Consider the following 19,323-nt stretch of genomic DNA (forward strand, 5'->3'; position numbering starts at 1 on the left):
TGGGCCCTTTGTGCTCCTTCGCACTCACTTCGGGTTCTTTTGCACGTCCGGTGGTTTGCGTCCCCCAACGCTTGCGTGCGACTTGGGTACCCTAACCTAAAGCTCTCTATAGTGTCAATTAGCGACGATATTAGGCCACTGGGAAACGGTGCCAGTGGTCACACGCGCCGGCTATGCATCCCTCCCCGTCTCTTTCTTCGGTCTTCGCTACGCTGGAAAACTCTGGTCAACCTTGTTCACAGGTTATGAAGATCCCGGATTCTTAGATACCATCGTGCTTTGACGACGAGAGACACGGACGACCCGTCGTCGTTGGAATGGAGGTGGCAAGAGGTCGCTTAGTCGGAACGAGATGACGACGAGTTGGACGTGTATTTGCATTGCAAAATGGAGTTGAAGTGAAAGCAAACTGTTTGAATTGTGGAAAACATGGCTGCAACAACAACAAAAAATTGGTAGGCTGTCTTCGGTCGCCCGAGGTATCTATCCTTCACACATACAGCAGCACAAGAGGAATCAGTTAATGTAATCCCACTACTACTGGTTACCGTTTCCAAGAGCAGAAGATGTGCCTAAAGGCACATGCAGTTTGGAGGCATGTTTGGAGATGCCATGCAGTTTGGGGATATGCGCCGTCGAGCCTGCCGTGAAAATGCACTCTTGCTCCACTTACTTTTGTTGCGATAAAAATTATATGGGCACTACTCCAGGCGCAGTTCTGCCGCCGGCATCACCGTGATGTTCCCGCATAAAGTCCAAGGGCGGTGACACCGTACCCGCGCGCGCCACATGCTATTGTGTGCGAGTGAAAGCACATGTGAGGGGAGCCCACGATCTCGGCTCTGAGGCTGCGTTCACACAAGTGTGTGAACGCAGTACCCGCAGTACCAAGTACGCAGTACCAAGTACATGCCGCTACTTTCAGTTTTACACTCTTTCTCTCCTTTCTAAACAATGAGGTATATTTACGCACAGCTTGCCTCTTGTAGTGGTACACATTTATAAAGATGAGCAGCCTCGCACACACATGACAGCAGTTAACAAAAAGAAAGTTCCTTGTGGCATCTCTTGCCAAAACATGCAATCACTCGGAGAAGGCGGAAGCGGAAAAAACTTAACAAAATCCGCCCGCCTAGGCGGAGAAACGGGCGGAAAACCTGGAGGCGAGCCCGATCGGTCTCGAACCGATTTTTCCGCAAAGCGGTGCCGCTTCACCGCAAGCTGCACTAGCATGTGAACATGCGGTCATAAAATTTAAGATTTTCCGTTGTTCATTGTCTATCTCTAGGAAAAGCAACCAGCTAAAACTATCGAAACTGTGTCTTCTTTATCTTCCATAGCGGACGAAAGTTAAAGACGACACGCGCGGTTGGGCGAAATAATTAGCTTTTAATAACTGATGGGTCAATGAATGAACGCATGTCTTGAAATAGTGTGCTGAACAGCGCCACCACGCGGACGAACGTATGCCAACTAGACGGATGTGGGCGAAAGCGGCAGTGGTTTCCGCTGCAGTGGTGAAACAAATGTGAACATCTTGTATACGTGCATCTTGTACACGTGAACATCTTGTAAACCTGGAGGCTTACGAAAAGAGTTCTACTCAAATTGAGGACGACGCAACGAGCTATGGAAAGAAGAATGATAGGTGTAACGTTAAGGGATAAGAAAAGAGCAGATTGGGTGAGGGAACAAACGCGAGTTAATGACATCTTAGTTGAAATCAAGAAAAAGAAATGGGCATGGGCAGGACATGTATTGAGGAGGGAAGATAACCGATGGTCATTAAGGGTTACGGACTGGATCCCAAGGGAAGGGAAGCGTAGCAGGGGGCGGCAGAAAGTTAGGTGGGCGGATGAGATTAAGAAGTTTGCAGGGACGGCGTGGCCACAATTAGTACATGACCGGGGTTGTTGAAGAAATATGGGAGAGGCCTTTGCCCTGCAGTGGGCGTAACCAGGCTGATGATGATGATGATGATGATGATGATGATGATGATGATGATGATGTACACGTGCGGAAAAGGTTTTTCGGCCGCTTTGGCTTTTCCGCCCACTTGCCGTTTCTCAAGTGTGAACGTAGCCTCAATCTCGCGCGCTCAAGGGAGGAAAGCGGGGAGGAAGCGCGCCGTCTTCCGTTGTGCTTAAGCCACCCGAGCGAGACGAGAGAGAGGTGGGGGAGCTCGGCGCTGTACCACAGAACACCTATATAAGTCAATGTATAACACGTATATATTGTAATCTAGCAGCAACTGCGTATTGCGGGGCCTCGCGCGCCCTATCCTTAAATTGCCTACCAATTGCGCGTAAATCATGTTTGCCATTGTTTCGGCATTTACATTGTGTATCAGTCTAAACTTTCGTTTTTTTTTCTGAAATGTTTCCATGTACTGATCTACTTACTGTATATGCTATTTATGCTCGAGCAAGTGATTCTATGTTTTTTTTTCTTTGTTGACTTCTGGTGTAAGCCAATTTTATTGTTATGTAATACTTATTGCATATGTATCTTCTGCTTTTTCGAAGTCTATCCCGTTGAACCAAAAGTAATGCTTTGGAGACGTGTGTTCTGAATAATTGATTTTTTCGTTGCTGTGTGCTGTGTGTTAAAGATATGTTCGGCAATTATGTATGTGAATGATATGTCACGCTGCCTTGAACTGTAGGGGCGCAGAGGCTCTGTCGGGCATTTTGCCTTTACCTCTGCCCCCTACACGGAGAGAATCCGTGAAACAAACAATAAAGAAAAAAATTAATTTGCGTTGGGGGCAGAGTCTGTAGGTGCGTCGACGGCTGAGACCTTTGTGTGTGCTGCGTCATCGCCGCTCAGTTTGCGTTGACGCGAGACGCAGCACGCAGGTCGATTCGCTCGCTGCTGCTGCCTCGCTTCCTCACGCCAGCGCTTTGACAGCAAGTGCCCGCGGTCAGCGAGTGTGATGTGTTCATGTATGCCTGTGCGCACGCTGATATCATGCTTGTTTCATTTCATTTCATTTATTTTTCCCTTAAAGGCCCGAAGGCATTACATAAGGGGGGAGCAAAATCAGGGTCAAAGAGAAAGAATAAACTGCCAAAAGAGAACAATAACAAAAAAAAAGAGTATGTAACAGTAAAATGTTCTTGTCAAGCGTATACAATGCAAAGTAAAATTCACGGGATTGAAACACGAGAAAAAAAGAAAAAAAAATATATATATATATATGAAACACTGAATTAATACATTAGAAAAATACAGTGAAAAAGGCATCACAAGGGAAACAAGTAAAATAAAAAATAATAAATAATCAGCTGTTCAGAGTGCAGAATTGAATATGACAGGAACCTTTTGCCCTCATGAAAAATGGTCGTTTAGTTTATCCCGGAATGATTTGCGGTTAGTGCATGATGCGATGGTATTTGGCAGGCCATTCCATAGTGCTATCGCGTCCGGAAAAAATGATGACTTTAAAGCTAAGGTGCGACAGTTGATGCGTGCGATGCTATGGTCATGGCTATGGTTATGGCTATGGTTAATTTAGTAAGCGAATGTTTGCAAGTTTGTACGACCGATAAAGCTATACTATCCTTACTTCGTATACAGCTGTCCACTGTGTTTGCCTGTGCGCACGCTGATATCATGCTTGTTAATTTAGTAAGCGAATGTTTGCAAGTTTATACGACCGATAAAGCTACTATCCTTACTTCGTATACAGCTGTCCACTAATTTTCTATCGCAATCGATGCTCCACCTTGCGGGCGAAACTGACTGCGACTTTTTTTTAAAAAAGAAAACGCTCTTCTTTACATTGAAGCAAAAAAAGTAACTGGAACGCCCGTGTATTTCGTCCCACGCTTTGGGAAACGGTACCTCCAAAGTATTTTACGGAAAGGGTTCTACTTAAATTGAGGACGACGCAACGAGCTATGGAAAGAAGAATGATGGATGTAACGTTAAGGGATAAGGAGACAGCAGATTGGGTGAGGGAACAAACGCGAGAAATCAAGAAAAAGAAATGGGCATGTAATGAGGAGGGAAGATAACCGATGGTCGTTAAGGGTTACGGACTGGATTCCAAGTGAAGGGAAGCGAAGCAGGGGGTCGCAGAAAGTTAGGTGGCCAGATGAGGCTAAGGAGTTTGCAGGGACAACATGGCCACAATTAGCACATGACGGGTGTAGCTGGAAAAGTATGGGAGAGGTCTTTGCCCTGCAGTGGGCGTATTCAAATTAAATTATGGGGTTTTACGTGCCAAAACCACTTTCTGATTACGAGGCACGCCGTAGTGGAAGACTCCGGAAATTTCGACCACCTGGGTTTCTTTAACGTGCACCTAAATCTAAGTACACGGGTATTTTCGCATTTCGCCCCCATCGAAATGCGGCCGCCGCGGCCGGGATTCGATCCCGCGACCTCGTGCTCAGCAGCCCAACACCATAGCCACTGAGCAACCACGGCGGGTAGTGGGAGTATTCAGGCTGCTGCTGATGATGATGATGATGACCTCCCAAGTGCTGTCAACTTGGTGATTCATTTCAAGCGGATACGTCTTGCGAGTTCATTGGCTACAATTCGCAAATTGCAACATGAGCCGTAAAGTAATTAATTCAGAAATTAATTAGTTCAATATGTGTTTCGATTTCTCGTATAGTAATGTTGGACAATTCTAGCTCAAGAACAAGAAGTCAGCTATCCGCCACAGGCGAGCCTTAAAAATTCCGGAAATCTTAAAAATGATCACCCCGTATATACCTTAGCTAGTTTCGCACACCGCATATTTTTTGCGAGATCTTTTTTACACGCCCAGATTTCCTTAAACGAAAACAAAGCTAACAACCGCAACAACAACAAAACCGTCCTAATCGCTAATGCATTCTTTCTTCTTCAGGTCATAGAGGGTTGGGTGCTCACCATATTGCAGTGGTCACCCCAGCCTTTGTACAGTACGCGAGAATACGTTTTAGTCGGCGTGAAGAAGATCTGCGGCGTCTTGATGTAGCAGAGGTCGCCGTCAACGTAGTCGCTGGTCGGCCAGTGAGTCAGGAAGACGTAGTAGCGCAGATGTTTGAGAGGAGGTTTACTGCGTGTCAGCAAAGATCGGCGCCACGTATAGGACACTTAAAACACAAAAAACAGCGATGCAGAAGAAAAAGAAAACAGAAAACGAGAATTTTCTTTTTTGTGTGTGTCCTTTCGAGGTAAACTATAGTATTCGCTCATCGCCTTCGCGCAAGAATAAGGCAGTGCGTAAATTATCACCGGTACTATAACGTTCCGTTTCACGCTTTCGGGCCGAGTGCATTGCATCACTGGCCAACAACACATTCACCGAGAATGCGAAAAGCTAATTACCGCATTTAGGGCACCCAGTTGAGGCGTGACCACGAATTCGCGGATGGCAGGGCCAGGCAGCAGCGCTGTGAATGGTCTAGTATTTGCTTACGCCTCAAGTCAATGAGAGCGCGTCGTTAAGTTTAAAGCCCGTTAAAAATTTTAGGCGCGTAATAGGACCTCGGCGATTCTCCTCAGTGGGTGGGGTGCACATTTTTATAGCGCCACGGCGTATCCGCACAGGACGACGACGACGATGATGATGATTATGGTGATGATGATGATGACCCGGGAGTCCAGTCTGCTTCAATGCAGCCGCGAAACAGCCTCCGTCACTTCGAACATCTTGAGCGCAAGCCTACACACGAGACTGTTCCAAATGGGCCACCGGTGCTCGGTCGTTCAGGCTGAAATTTTTGCACGGTGCAAGTGCTATATCTCGGCGACATACAAAAGCCATACTCAAAGCAAAGCGCTGCCGGTGCTTCTTGCTTCAGACATTCTTGTGGCGCTGTTGAAGCGAAAGCACTAAACGGGAGCGAGAAAGCCGGCGTCTGTGTCAGCGAAGCCGCACGTAAATTCCAATCGGGTGCGACGCCACGTCACGAACGCGCCTCGACGGAGCAGAGCCACGTCACCGCGACGCCACGTCACCGCGACGCCACGTCACCGTCGGTAAACGTACTCCTTCACAGACTCGATCTAGAGGCTGACTGGCGACACTGAACTCTTGTTCCCTTGCCCGGCTATATTCATCATTATATTTGTCTTTTGCATATTAATCTTCAACCCCACTCTTACACGCTCTCTGCTAACGTCCTCAATCATTTGTTGTAACTCGTCTGCAGTGTTGCTGAACAGAACGATGTCATCGGCAAACCGAAGGTTGCTGGGGTATTCGCCGTCGAACCTTACCCCTAAGCCTAGTCAGTTTAATAGCTTGAATACTACTTCTAAGCACGCAGTGAATAACATTCGATAGATTGTGTCTCCTTGTCTCACCCCTTTCTTTATAGGTATCTTCTCTACTTTTCTTGTCTAGAATTTAGGTAGCCGTGGAATCTCGATATTAGCCAAGGTGTTTACGTAAGTTGTCTGTACTCCTTGATTACGTGATGCCTCTATGACTGCTAATATTTTTACTGAATCAAATGCCTTTTCGTAATCTATGAAAGCCATAAGAGAGGCTGATTGTACTCTGCGGACTTCTCGATTACCTGGTTGATGACATGGATGTGATCGCTTGTAGAGTATCCATTCCTGAAACCTGCCTGTCCCCTTGGTTCGCTAAGTCCAGTGTTGCCCTTATTCTATTAGAGATTATCTTGGTGATTTTATGTAATACTGGGAGTAAGCTAACTGGCCTATAATTTTTCAATTATTTAACGTCTGCCTTTTTGTGGATTAATATAACTTTTGCATTCTTCCAGTTTTCTGGGACCCTCGCAGTCGATATACACTTCGTATAGAGAGGCGCCAGTTTTCAAAGCATTATGTCTCCTCCATTATTGATTAAATCGACTGTTATTCCATCTTCTGCCACTCTTCCCCGCTCCATGAGGTCTCCCAGATAAGAAGCAATACGGCGTAGGATTCCTAACCATAAGGACATAGCGGACAAGATTGACGAATTCTACAGCATTAATGAGAGGGTAGCTGTAGTCGTAATCAAACTTAATAAGAGGTGTAGATTAAAGGTAGTACAGGTCTACGCCCCAGCATCCAGCCACGAAGATGATAAAGTAGAATAGTTTTATGAAGATGTTGAATTAGCGATGACGAAAGTGCAAACTCAGTATATACTGTAGTAATGGGCGACTTCAATGCAAAACTGAGGAAAAGGCAGGTTGATGAACAAGCAATTCGTAACTACGGCGTCGATTCTAGGAACGCCAGAGGAGAGATGCTGGTAGAATTCGCAGAAAGGAATAAGCTGAGAATAATGAACACCTTTTTCAGGAAGCGTAACAACAGAAAATGGACTTGGAAAAGCCCTAATGGTGAAACAAAAATTAAATTTATTTCATACTTTCTACCGACCTCAGCATAGTGCAGGATTTAGTAGTGATAGGTAGGGTAAAGTGCAGTGATCATAGGCTAGTGAGGGTAGGGTTCCCCTCAATTTGAAGAGAGAAAGAGCAAAATTGGTCAAGAAGAAACAGGTCAACCTAGAGGCAGTTAAGAGTAAAAGCAGACAAATTCAGGCTGGTACTTGCAAATAAATATGCAGCCTTAGAACAGAGAGATGAAGATGACAGGGGTAATGAATGAAACTGTAACAAGGTTGGCTTCAAAGGCAGCAATTGAAGTGGAGGCACTTGTTCGTGGCTGCGCTTTCCGAGGCGAGATAACGTTTTTTCGCCTATTTTTGTTATGTTTTTTTTCCTGCACCGCGTATCTTGTAACTCCTTAGAAAAAAAAAGCATGTTCGTGGCCTAGCGCATACAGAATCAAAATCAAATCCACTTTATTAAAACATCGCAATCCCAAGAATACAGATGTTCAATGTAGAGACGAAGCTGCTGTGCTCGGGGACTCAGGTTCGGTAGTGACCAGTGGATGACTTTTTTTTCCCAAGACCTGTCTTTTTTTTTTATTAGAAAGACAACCCAAGTAAAGAAAAAAACAATCTAGAACCGCGATACAAAACGCGAAGTGAAAGTATAGACAGAGAATATGCCAATCGCATTAAACAATGACTGATCGAAAAATTACGTGTCAGTAACCCTTTAAAGCTGATAATATGTGAGAAAGCACGCACGCAAGCTTCTTACTCGATGTGACTTAGGGGTTTGTCGCTAAGACCAGCACCAAAGAAGCCGCCGTACAGGGTGGCGTTGTTGTATATTGAGGCGACCAGGTTGAAGCCAACGCGCTGACCTTTACCTTCGTGGTACTCCTGAAATTCCTGCAGATCATAAAGAAGAAGAAAAAAGATCAGGCAACTCATGTCACGGAGGCTTGCAGCGGATGTCGTCACAATGTAGTTTTATCTGGTCCGTAAACATATCGCGGTTAAAAAGGCTCCGCTATACATTTTCTTTTAGGCTGACAACTTTGCTGTAGACATATTTCAACAACACGTCAATGAGGAAGTAATAGAAAAACGAGACTTCGACCATTAGCGCACACAATGTTGTCACGAGAAACTTATAACTGTCACATAGAAGCTTCGGAATACAAACAAGATGAGAGTTTCTTTCGATTCGCGCCACTCTGAATGGGACATATATCACTCCTCCCCTCCACCGATAACAGCGGCGCCCAATGGGGAACCAGAGCAGCGCAGGAGGTACTACGGCAGCTTAATGCCATCTTCGACTGGTCGTTTCTGAGCGCTCTGGAGCGCTCTCGCGAGCGGCGTTGTCTTCGGCTGGTTGAAAGAGGGTGCCCGCCCTGCGTTCGGCTGGTTCTTCTCGATTGCTCTCCTCCATCTGCGAACGCTCTGAGGCGCTCCGAGCCCTGTCGTCGGAGCAGTCGTCGAAATTGAAACGTCATCGCAGAGCCGCGTCGCTGCTGTTGGCGACGGCCCACCGTAACCTAGGCAACCTAGGCCACTGCGACGAACGCTCTTCCCGCCGGCGCGTCCGCCGGTTTTCCCGGCAGCGCCGGGAGCTTTCGATAAGCGAAACATCGGACGTTGGTAGTAGTGACGTGGTTTAGCATCTGTCATTGCCTCCTGCGAGAGCGAGTCGCACGTTCGGCTTGCGCGCTCGTCCTCTACCTCTGAGCTCGGGGAACGCCGGATCTGCCCGACTCTGCTTCGGGGGATGGAAGCGACCAGTCGAAGATACCATAAGTGTGCGTAGAACTAAAATATATGACGGCGCGATGTATTGAACAATAAAGGCCCGTTTATAGTCCGACGTTATCGGCGCGCGGGCGAGCGTCGCTCGTGGTCAGTCACGCCACGTCGGTTGCGCTGCGCCAGCCGAGATGCCATCCCCTCTATACTTCAACGCGCGCGCCGTAGGCTGCTATCTTCGGAGCATGCGCAGAAGGTTCGCCAAGTCGCGCGCCGTCCGCAAAAGCCGTCTGCGGAGTTGTGTTGGCGCCTTTTTCTTCGCGCGCAATGCATTGTGGTGCGAGAGTTCCGCCGACTTCGACGCGCGAATGGCTCCGGAGCCAAATCGGCGCCGGGCCCGTCGGGGCGCGTTGGAAGCCGTCGGTTACGTTAGCTGCGTCGGTGCGCCCGACTATAGAAGTGTCGTTTTCGCCGACGTGACGTAGCGTGCGCGCGCGTGCGTTACGTCAGACTATAAACGGCCCTTAACAGACGCGCACCTTTGTCAACGATCACCGAGCGCGACGCGCCAAGTTTTTGCCCGCGGCCATTCGGGTTGCGTGCGAGAAGCGCATGCGCCGCAACGTTTTATCACGTCGCTGCCCGGACGCGCCAAAGCTGGACGCTTCGAAACCAAGTGCGGCGAATCTGCTGATGCAAAATTGTAGCACCTGCCACTATTAAACTGTGGCCATCCGTTCCGTATAGGCCCGTTTATAGTCCGACGTTATCGGCGCGCGGGCGAGCGTCGTTCGCGGTCAGTCACGCTACGTCGGCTGCGCTGCGCCAGCCGGGAGGCCATCCCCTCTATACTTCAACGCGCGCGCCGTAGGCTGCTATCTTCGGAGCATGCGCAGAAGGTTCGCCAAGTCGCGCGCCGTCCGCAAAAGCCGTCTGCGGAGTTGTGTTGGCGCCTTTTTCTTCGCGCGCAATGCATTGTGGTGCGAGAGTTCCGCCGACTTCGACGCGCGAATGGCTCCGGAGCCAAATCGGCGCCGGGCCCGTCGGGGCGCGTTGGAAGCCGCCGGTTACGTTAGCTGCGCCGGTGCGCCCGACTATAGAGGTGTCGTTTTCGCCGACGTGACGTAGCGTGCGCGCGCGTGCGTTACGTCGGACTATAAACGGCCCTTATATGGGGAATCAGCACCGACCAGGAGGGCGCTAGGGAAATTTGAGTGCGTGTAGAACTAAAATACGCTGACACCGTCCGGCAGGGAGGCCACGAGGATGGCGTGACATATTAACGCGACAGTGGTAAGGAGCCCGTGTCGCAAAAGAAAATCAAAAGAAGAATATTCAATTGTAATTTGAATATACGAGAAAACAATTCTGTAAGGCGAAAACTCTAGCAAATCCGTTTTCCAGTGTTTCTACAATGCATAGACCGGAGATGGCGTCCGCCATTTGCGCACGCCGGAGCGTAAATATCTCGGAGTCCATACAGTGGTGCGCCCGCTTCCTTGAAAACACTTCCAGATGGCGCTCGCCTCCACCGCATGTCAGCCCATGCAAGAGGCCGCGTTTCTACCTGAAAGCCCGCCTTCGTGCATAGCGTTCGCCGCTAGTCTTCCCAGGTAAACATTACGGTTACATACGCTACAGTTGCCGGGAAGCGTGAGAAACAGTCAGCCCCGTTTACATGAATGCGACAGTGGCGCATCGCATTTCCAAGCACATTTGGGAAAGGCGATGCGACGCCGTTTACATGTAGCGCATTAACTCTCGCTAGGATGCCTAAAGCCCCTTAAACTTCGTAAAGTACTGCCACGCTTTGAAGAATGCCGCCTCCTCCTCGCGCGCTCTGGCCGAGGCCGACGACGCGCCGCTATTGGCCTAATAGCATCACGTGGGCCCTCGCGCCGTGCATCAGCGCCATTTTTGCTCGAGGAGCGTCTACGGAGTGGCGAGGAGCGCATGTTGGTGCCGTTGCTACGCTCGAGCAATGTAGGCGGCGCCACGGTCGAGGAGGGAGCGTGAAAGAGAGGAGAAACGAGGAGGAGTGAAGGCGGAGGAGGAGAGTGTCGCTACTTTACGAAGTTTAAGGGGCTTTAAGGGTGCCTCGATGCGCGCGCCCTCTCGGAGGGTGGAGTCTTTCTTTGACGGCGCCAGTGCCGCCTTCCGACCGCCGGCCGCCATTGCGCTCCCCACATTTCGTTACGGTCGGTCGAGAGATATACACGTGCACGGCGTTTTCTGGTCCGAAATGCCCGGGTGTTGCGTGCCCCAATGCACGAACCACTCACGGAACGACTGGAAGTAGCACTGACTTCAGTTGAGTGCAGCATTTTGCACCATATTGGCGGCTTTCTTGTAAAAGGAATTTTGAAAAAAACAACCGAAAAACTGCGAGCAGTGCAGGGCTGCAATGCTAGGCTCGACGAGCCATGAGCATGCATCGTGGCAGCATCGATGACCGGTTTATAGCAATTACCAGTTGACAATATATTCGTGCAGAAAATACACTCTAAGAACAGTTTACACCCTTTGGCGTGCCCCTTCTGCCACACAACGATAATCGTCATATCTGCCTTGATGCGTTTCCTTTCTTTAACGCTGCGAGCCCGGAACTTTCCAGTAACGAACGGCACGCGCGTTATCAGAAGGGGCACTCCAAAGGGTGTAAACTGTTCTATGCTGATTTTTGGTACACTCTTTGGCAAAGTTACACCCTTTGGCTTGCCCCTTCTGCCACACAACAGTAAGCGTTATCTGCCTTGATGCGTTTCCTTTCTTTAACGCTGCGAGCCCGGAACTTTCCAGTAACGAACGGCACGCGCGTTATCACAAGGGGCACTCCAAAGGGTGTAAACTGTTCTATGCTGATTTTTGGTACACTCTTTGGCAAAGTTACACCCTTTGGCTTGCCCCTTCTGCCACACAACAGTAAGCGTTATCTGCCTTGATGCGTTTCCTTTCTTTATCGCTGCAAGCCCGGAACTTTCCAGTAACGAATGGCACGCGCGTTATCACAAGGGGCACTCCAAAGGGTGTAAACTGCTCTATGCTGATAACACGCGTGCCATTCGGCTAGGAGCCGCGTTTACATGAATGCGACAGTGGATCTCCAGACGCTATCGCATTCCACTCTTAAGAGGAAGCTTTAGCTCGGGCCCAATTCCGACGTGGCCTATTCAAATACATGTAAAACACAAAAACGTTTTCTGAGATAACCCCCGATTTTAATGAAATTTGTTGCATTCGAGAGAGCAAGTTAAATTCTAGTGACTGTTGGAAGCGGAATTTCGATTTAGGTCCTGAATTTTATTAAAAGGATATTCAATAATGCGAAAGTTCGAAAAAAAATAGAAGAACGAAGTTTACGAATTCATAACTCTGCATCAAAAACAGATATCGCAGTTCTGTAAACAGCATTCATTAGACCATTGAAAGCGGACAAATTCAACATGTAATTTTATATCTTGCACGAATTTGTTACGTTATGCTCTAGGGTTCTGCAAAAGCTGTGTTTTCATATTACTAAAATTTGAGATTCATGTGTGAATATCAATTTTGTCCGCTTGAGATGTACTATCAGATGCAATTCACACAATTGTGGTGTCACTTTCATTACTGAGTTAGAGTTGTAAACTGGATAGTTTCGTTTTCTGAAAATTTTTAATTATTGTCAATTTGTACCAGCAGCGAAACAGAATAAAGTAGGTTACTGCAATTTTAGCCCTGTGTTTGTCTGGTTGAGCTCTACGCCACCAAGTGGCTGCACCGCTCCGGCCGCTCACGTTTACGCCCCCGCCCATCCGGCAATCCGCCCAAACCACACCCGTTTGCCGTAATAGCGGACAAGCTAAAATTCCCTATTGACAGTTTTGTACGGGGAAGGGTGCAATGGTATGACTGCCACGAGTAAAGGCGGATGCATATAGGTGTGGTCATTAGGCGAAGTACGAAGTGTTAAATGGTCAAATACGAGTGAGGATAATCGATGTATTACGGGGAAGAAAGGGGACACAAATGAGGGAATGAAAACGGGCAAACTGGTGGCGATTGATTAATTGCTTACCGAAAGCTTCGTTTCGCAGAAATTCCAAGATTAACGCTGGCGCACCCATGCCGTGCCTATATATTCTTCAACAGAAAGCTAGATCACATTGTCTCCTCTCAAGCATATGTTACTACCTCCTTCATTTTCTTCTCGCCTTTTCGCCCCCGTGATTATTCGGCTGATGCATCAGCAACAACGACTAAAAACAACGACAACGGAGACGACAACCTATAGTTGAAAAGGGCTTGTTCTTCGGCTAGGCGGTGGTTTAATTTCTCTTTCTTCGAAAGGACACTCAGCGCGCGCACACTCACACAACAACAACAACAACAACATTGCAGTACAGCGCGGCTGACATTGTGCGAATAAGAAGCGTTACCATTATAGGCGTAAACAGTGAATACAAGTAACGTCCCCTGAACATGCCATTCACACGTGAAAGCGCCTGGCTTACCTCTATCATGTAGAAGGCGGCAATTAGAGCATTATGGAACCTATCTTGGCAGTCGAGCATGGCGTAGTTGTTGGCTTTGTGATCTTCGATATAGTCAAGATACTTGTGAAGCTCCGCACTTTTTGCTAGGTGCAGGTCGTTCATAAGCGTGTAATTGCTGCGGAGAAAAAAAAAAGATAGAACGCTTAAGAAATACGTCCTCAATTGATTCCACTTTACCGCTATAGTTTGTGAGTATAGGACCCTGCAAGTATCTTAAAGGGGACAGGAAACCGTTCATATCACGAATCGAAATGCGGATCGCCGCTGATGGAAAGATCGTGCCTCGTTTCGACTGAAACGAGAACATGGCTTTCTCATTACTTGAGGCCGGGTTCTCCGGCTTTTCTCGTTAGACGAGCATTTATATTCCTAATACTTCGCAACAAATCAAGAAAACTACAGTTACTGTAAGTTGTCACGTGGTAGTGACGGTCGAGGACACAGCAACAACACTGTGAATGGCGAAACTAACTTTATTGGGCGAACCTGTGCCTACAAAAACAGGCTACACTCAAAGCTCAACGAAAGCGGTGAACACAGTCGGCGTTCGTCGAAAATCTGATCAGCGTGTCAAGCGCGTCGGCTTTTATAAATCAGACGTCGAATAGTCCGGACTAATCGCTCGGACCCGCGTGCCTTCCACAAAGTTCTGCACAATTCGAGTCACGCGATGAAATCAAATAACACAAGGTTCGGCAAAAACATACACCGGATAGAACCATCGATAACTTTCGAGAAAGTTCCATTACATGCGGGCGCGTTCTGCGCTGTGCGATAACACTTAATTGTTAGGCGGTGAAACGTGGTCGCCTGATAGAGATATACAAGTACACGTGTCAATATGGCTCGGTTGCATACACAGTAACTCTATACGCTGGTTCTGCCAGCAGTCAAAGCGCACAGCGCCTGCGAGAGCACCGAATTGCTCAAGAATGTGACCGTGGCCCCCGAGATCGCAATGGATGAGATCTCGGAGGCCACAGTGTGGGGAGTGGAGTGGGGCGGAGGCGCACAACACGTACTAGTAGGAAATGCCGATGCCGAACTGAGTCCGGTTGGTGTGCTTCTTGGAGTGATCGAGGAAGTCGACCAGGTTCTTCGTCATCGGTTTCCCCACCATGTTCTTGTAGTAGAGGTAGATCACGTCGAAGTAGATGACCTCGCACAAGCCGTCCGGCGGGAACACGAACACCGTAAAGTCCGCATCGTCCGACACGGTGCAGAGGAAGGGCGCGTACTCTAGCAGCTTCCCTGCATACGAGATAGCAGCAAAGGTGCCGTCAGATAGTCTCTGCATGCCGATTGTTTCGGAATCACCGTTTAAGGAATAGTGTAGTCGGAAAAAAAAGAGAGAGGGAGAGGTTTAGTAGCTTAGAACCGGAGTAGCAGAGTCCAAAGGATTCTAGTAGATGATGATGATGATTTATTGACATACCCTTTTAAACGGTGGGGTGGGGTACAAATTAATCAGACAGGATAAGCATGCTTTTCACAGCGAAGCTGTTTATGACCAGGGTACCGTTCATTTTTCGTGTCCGTCGACACATCTGTGTGAGCAAAAACTATCATCATCAGCATTGGTTCGTGCCACTGCTCGCGCGTTCGTCGTTGTCGTATTCTTCAGGCTCCGTTGCCGCTCACCATGCCCGCTTTCCCATGCTGCCACTCCCTTTGCGAAGGCGTTGACGGCACTGGTGCCACTGCCAGTCGGTGCGGTGATTTCGGGCTCAAATACTTTGCCTCAGTATACCGCGAAACGAAAACACGAATGCATATATAACGATCGAATGTATAGTACGAACGAACGCGAATGAATGATAATTAATGTGTGCGCGCACCTTTCGTCGCGATGAGCACCGATCAAGAACAATATAAATGTGTTCGTACCAAATTTGTTCGAAATTCTGTGCCGCCTCCTTGCCGTGTGCTACACAGCTTCGATGGCCATGCACCTTCACTGAGTAGAATCGCACATGATCTTTTTTTTTATTCAAGCGTTTTTGTATACATCTAGCTTCCCAATATCTTTCTTTTCTCTTCAAAACTTCCTTATCTGTCTTGTACCGCCACCTATGCCTGTGCCGGATCTGGTCGTGTTAATTACTTCCCTGATTTTCTTTTCCGCCAATACTCTAAACGTCTCTTGCTTATCTTAAGTACTGACCGGTTGATGCTCCCGCCCACTTTAAATCCAAGCGCTTCTGGAAGATGTACGCTATATACGGCCAAGTTCCAGTAGGGTGAATCTCTTCGGATTCCATTAGGACGTGCTGAATCGCCTCTGGATGTTTGCTGCAGCATACACAGGCCTCATCTTGTTGCGAGTCTTTGCTCGTGTGCTTTTGTCCTTATAGGAAACCAGCTCGAGCTTTCGACTAGCAATTGAGGCACTACCCATATATGCGTTATCGCACAGATTTTCCTTTCTAATTTCTATCTTTCCATTGCTGCGAAATTGTAGTAGTAACATTGGTATCGTCACCTGGTCGGCACACAGTTTAACCCGAAAGGGCACACGGTTATTTTTGTAGTTACCAGCCACATTCCAGTTAGCTGATTGCGTAAAGCGCCGACGCAATGGTTAACGTACATTACTTTCGTTATCTTTCTTCGACGAGATCACTTATGTAGCTGAAGAAAAGAAGAAAAAGAAAACGTTTCTATAGCGTTGTGGTACGACAAAGCAACACGAGATGTCGCTGTCAGCGACATCTGACCATGGTGGCAACTGCCATCGCCCCGTTTCAAAGGGGACGCTCCTACCTTCCATCCATCCATCCATCCATCCATCCATGAACAAGAGACGTTTGGAGTTTTGAGCAGTAAACTGCTCGCTCGACAGAATATACAGCTACACGCACAGCAGCTGCTTTAGCTTTGTTCTGTGATGTCTCCCCAGTCAGACCCCTTGACGCTAAAAGTGGAGCGATGTAGAACCGACGGCCATTGATTGACAAGTTTTGGTGGATACAAAATATCTAGAACGTCTGCTACAGTAGGGAGGACGAAAATAGCAGGCAGAACAAAGTTAGCCGTGTGCGGCAGTGCTGGCCTAGTTCCCGGTGTCATGTTAACGTGGGCATATTACATGAAATTAAAGCTGTTACTTGTCATGGGCGCAATGAGATCACACGTTGCACATTCCAATGCGATCACATTCCATCAGATCACACGTTGCATAGCATGAAAGTAAATAACATGTACACATTGCCGTTAGTTCCAAATCATTAAAATAATCGCTTCACTAAAGTTTCGCATCCCATAGATCTCAATGTGTCTGTTGAATCTGCATAACTTCTTTAGTCATTGGTATTTTGAAACTAAAAGACAACAAACTTGAGAACGTTGAGCATGTTAATGCTTGACAAATTAAGTGAAGCGCTAAGCAGGCAACAATAGGGAAAGGGACGAACACAATCGCAACGAAAAGTAGTATACACTCAGTCGCCTTAAAAACATGTTTTTCTGCGATGTTTTTTTTTCATTTCAATCAATAGAATATCTTTTATTTTTACACAATGACCAAGTGATGCTTTGAGATTGGCTTCATGTTTACTAGAGATGCATTGAACAGAAATAGTCTCATCATGTTAGCCAAAATTAACAACATTGAATTTTCGAATTGAAGCTGGTCATAAAATTCCTATGCAGGAAGATAGTGTGAACCATGCTATAGGGGGGTTGAATTGACAAACGCGGTAAAACGTAGGGCAACTGTACTGTTCGAGAGTAACCGCTGGTTAGCGAAATGGTGAGATGTTCCTGTCAACAATAGCCTCAACTGTATCGCGACGAATTTCGGCTATCAGAGTGCACGAAACCGAAACTGGCAGGCTGCAGCGAGATCGAAGCCACGCCCCTCGAGGCGACGTTCTGCTTACGTCACCATGCAGCGACCAACCAGCGCGCTGACAGTTCCATGGGTAATCGCATTTTTTTCCAGATCCAAAAGTTGATGTGGCTTGTGCGGAGAGTTCGCTTCAGTTTCCCAATTATGATGAGCCAGCTGAAACAAACTTTTAAATTCAATTAACTTTTGTTAATTGGTGAAGAATTACCTCGAATCGCTCATCATTCCGTCGTCGCCATCACTGAAGGCCTGTCTCCGAAGGAATCGTCCTTTTATTTCAATATGGCGATCTTTAAGTAACCTGAACATCGCCCCCGAGTGCTCCGATGTCGCTGCGCATGCGCAAGGTGAAAGGAGGTGAGAAAGGAGGTTAATACGTTTGTACCGGATGTGACGCATGAGACGCTTGTTTTTTTTTACTTTTCTGAGAAAGGTACTCTCGAACTCAGGCATTCTTGCTCGATGCGTCGTTGCGGCAGCGATTTGATTTGCGATTGCGAGGGCGGTAATGGCGGTTGAGACGCAGGTAAGGCACGTCTTTCCTTTCTCGGCTTTTGTGGGTAAAATCGCGGGCGGGCTTTGCGTTCTTTATTGTGCCCGATGGCTTTTTAAGTAACACCCGGTATATACAGTAATTATAGAGTACTAAGCCACACAAGCCCGCAGTGAGGGAAAATGACAGCAGACGAACGGAAATGCAGCTTTTCCAGCCAGCACGCATCGGCCTCCGCGGCCCCAATCCACGGGCCGCCCTGCTTCCAGGTTTGATCCCCCCCCGCTACCCCTTGGGTGCCTTGGAGATCCTGCGCCGCCTGCTTTATTATAACCTCAGGTGCTCTCCTGAGACCTCCGTTTGCCGGTTACATGTGCCCTCCTGGCGCAGCGCTTGTAAAAAACGCAATCTATCGTCGCGACGAAAGCGTAAACGAGCTCGACCGCACTCCGCGATGCCGGGATGTCTAGGAGACAAACACAACACGCGCTAGGAAACCTCCTCCGTGGTGCCTAGGCAGAGTCATATATTCAAGGAGCAAAAGCCCCCAGATTTTCTCTCTCGCACCCGCTCTCACTCGCGCCTGCGCACAGAAGGCTTGCGATCCCTAAAATGAACGTATCGTGTGGCCGCCGGCAACTCAGCGCATGCGCAGGATTCACTGTAGCGTCCTCCTCCACTTCCCCCCTCGCGCTCTCTTCTTTCCCACAGCGCTCCGCGTTCGCTTTCATCTTTCCATCTGCTCGTTCGCTCGGTTACGCCGCCGCGGGATGACGCCGACGCTCAAGGCAGGGATGGGCGCCATCCTAAAAACCCCCTTGGCGTGGGCTTCGTCGGTTCGTCGCTGCACAGTTAAGTTCGCTGCTCGTGCGGCTCTAGGCGGCCGCTAATCGAACCGGCGAACTAGCGCCTAGGAACGTTTGGCCACCTCCATGATCGCGACCAAAGAGCCATTGAGTGAGGCGGGAAGGCTCGGCAGCTGGACTTACTAGTCGTCGTCGTCGGTGTCAACTTCGTCGTCACGTCTATTACGGTGGTGGGTGCCAGTAGTGGGGGTTCCTCGACATGTGGTTCAGAGGACGACGGACTCCCCTTAGCTCGGTCGATGAAGACGGCGGTATGTTCCTCGGTCTGTGCTGGTAACTCGACCGCTGCGACAGAGTAGCCGCGGGGCGTTAAAGTCAAGTTCCTTTCGAGAAGTCAAAGAATTCTCGAACACGTTTAAATGCGACGCTAAAATTTACAGAGAACGTCGCTGCAAAAACAGGAACGTAGTATACTGCCTGCCAGGAAAGGGTTTCGCAGGCGCTGCGGTTGAAGAAAGCGACACAAGATGGTGCTATATCGGCACAGAGAAGCCAGATCGGGGTGCCTTAGAACACGCATCTATAAA

The 19,323-nt window shown here is 48.3% G+C and overlaps 1 protein-coding gene across 2 annotated transcripts in view; it reads right to left on the reverse strand.

Moving 5' to 3' along the window:
- The window catches only part of LOC139048537 (uncharacterized), a 39,189-nt gene that overhangs the window by 3,818 nt on the left and 16,048 nt on the right, over positions 1-19,323 (reverse strand). For both annotated transcript variants that reach the window (XM_070522940.1, XM_070522941.1), the window contains 5 exons: positions 18,920-19,081; positions 14,610-14,838; positions 13,546-13,702; positions 8,082-8,215; positions 4,888-5,056 (listed from right to left, as the gene is read on the reverse strand). In XM_070522940.1, coding sequence (XP_070379041.1) covers positions 4,888-5,056; positions 8,082-8,215; positions 13,546-13,702; positions 14,610-14,838; positions 18,920-19,081 — 851 coding nt within the window. The remainder of the gene's footprint in view (positions 1-4,887; positions 5,057-8,081; positions 8,216-13,545; positions 13,703-14,609; positions 14,839-18,919; positions 19,082-19,323) is intronic.

The sequence above is a fragment of the Dermacentor albipictus genome, chromosome 8 (genome assembly GCF_038994185.2).
Source record: "Dermacentor albipictus isolate Rhodes 1998 colony chromosome 8, USDA_Dalb.pri_finalv2, whole genome shotgun sequence".
Lineage (NCBI taxonomy): Eukaryota > Metazoa > Arthropoda > Arachnida > Ixodida > Ixodidae > Dermacentor > Dermacentor albipictus.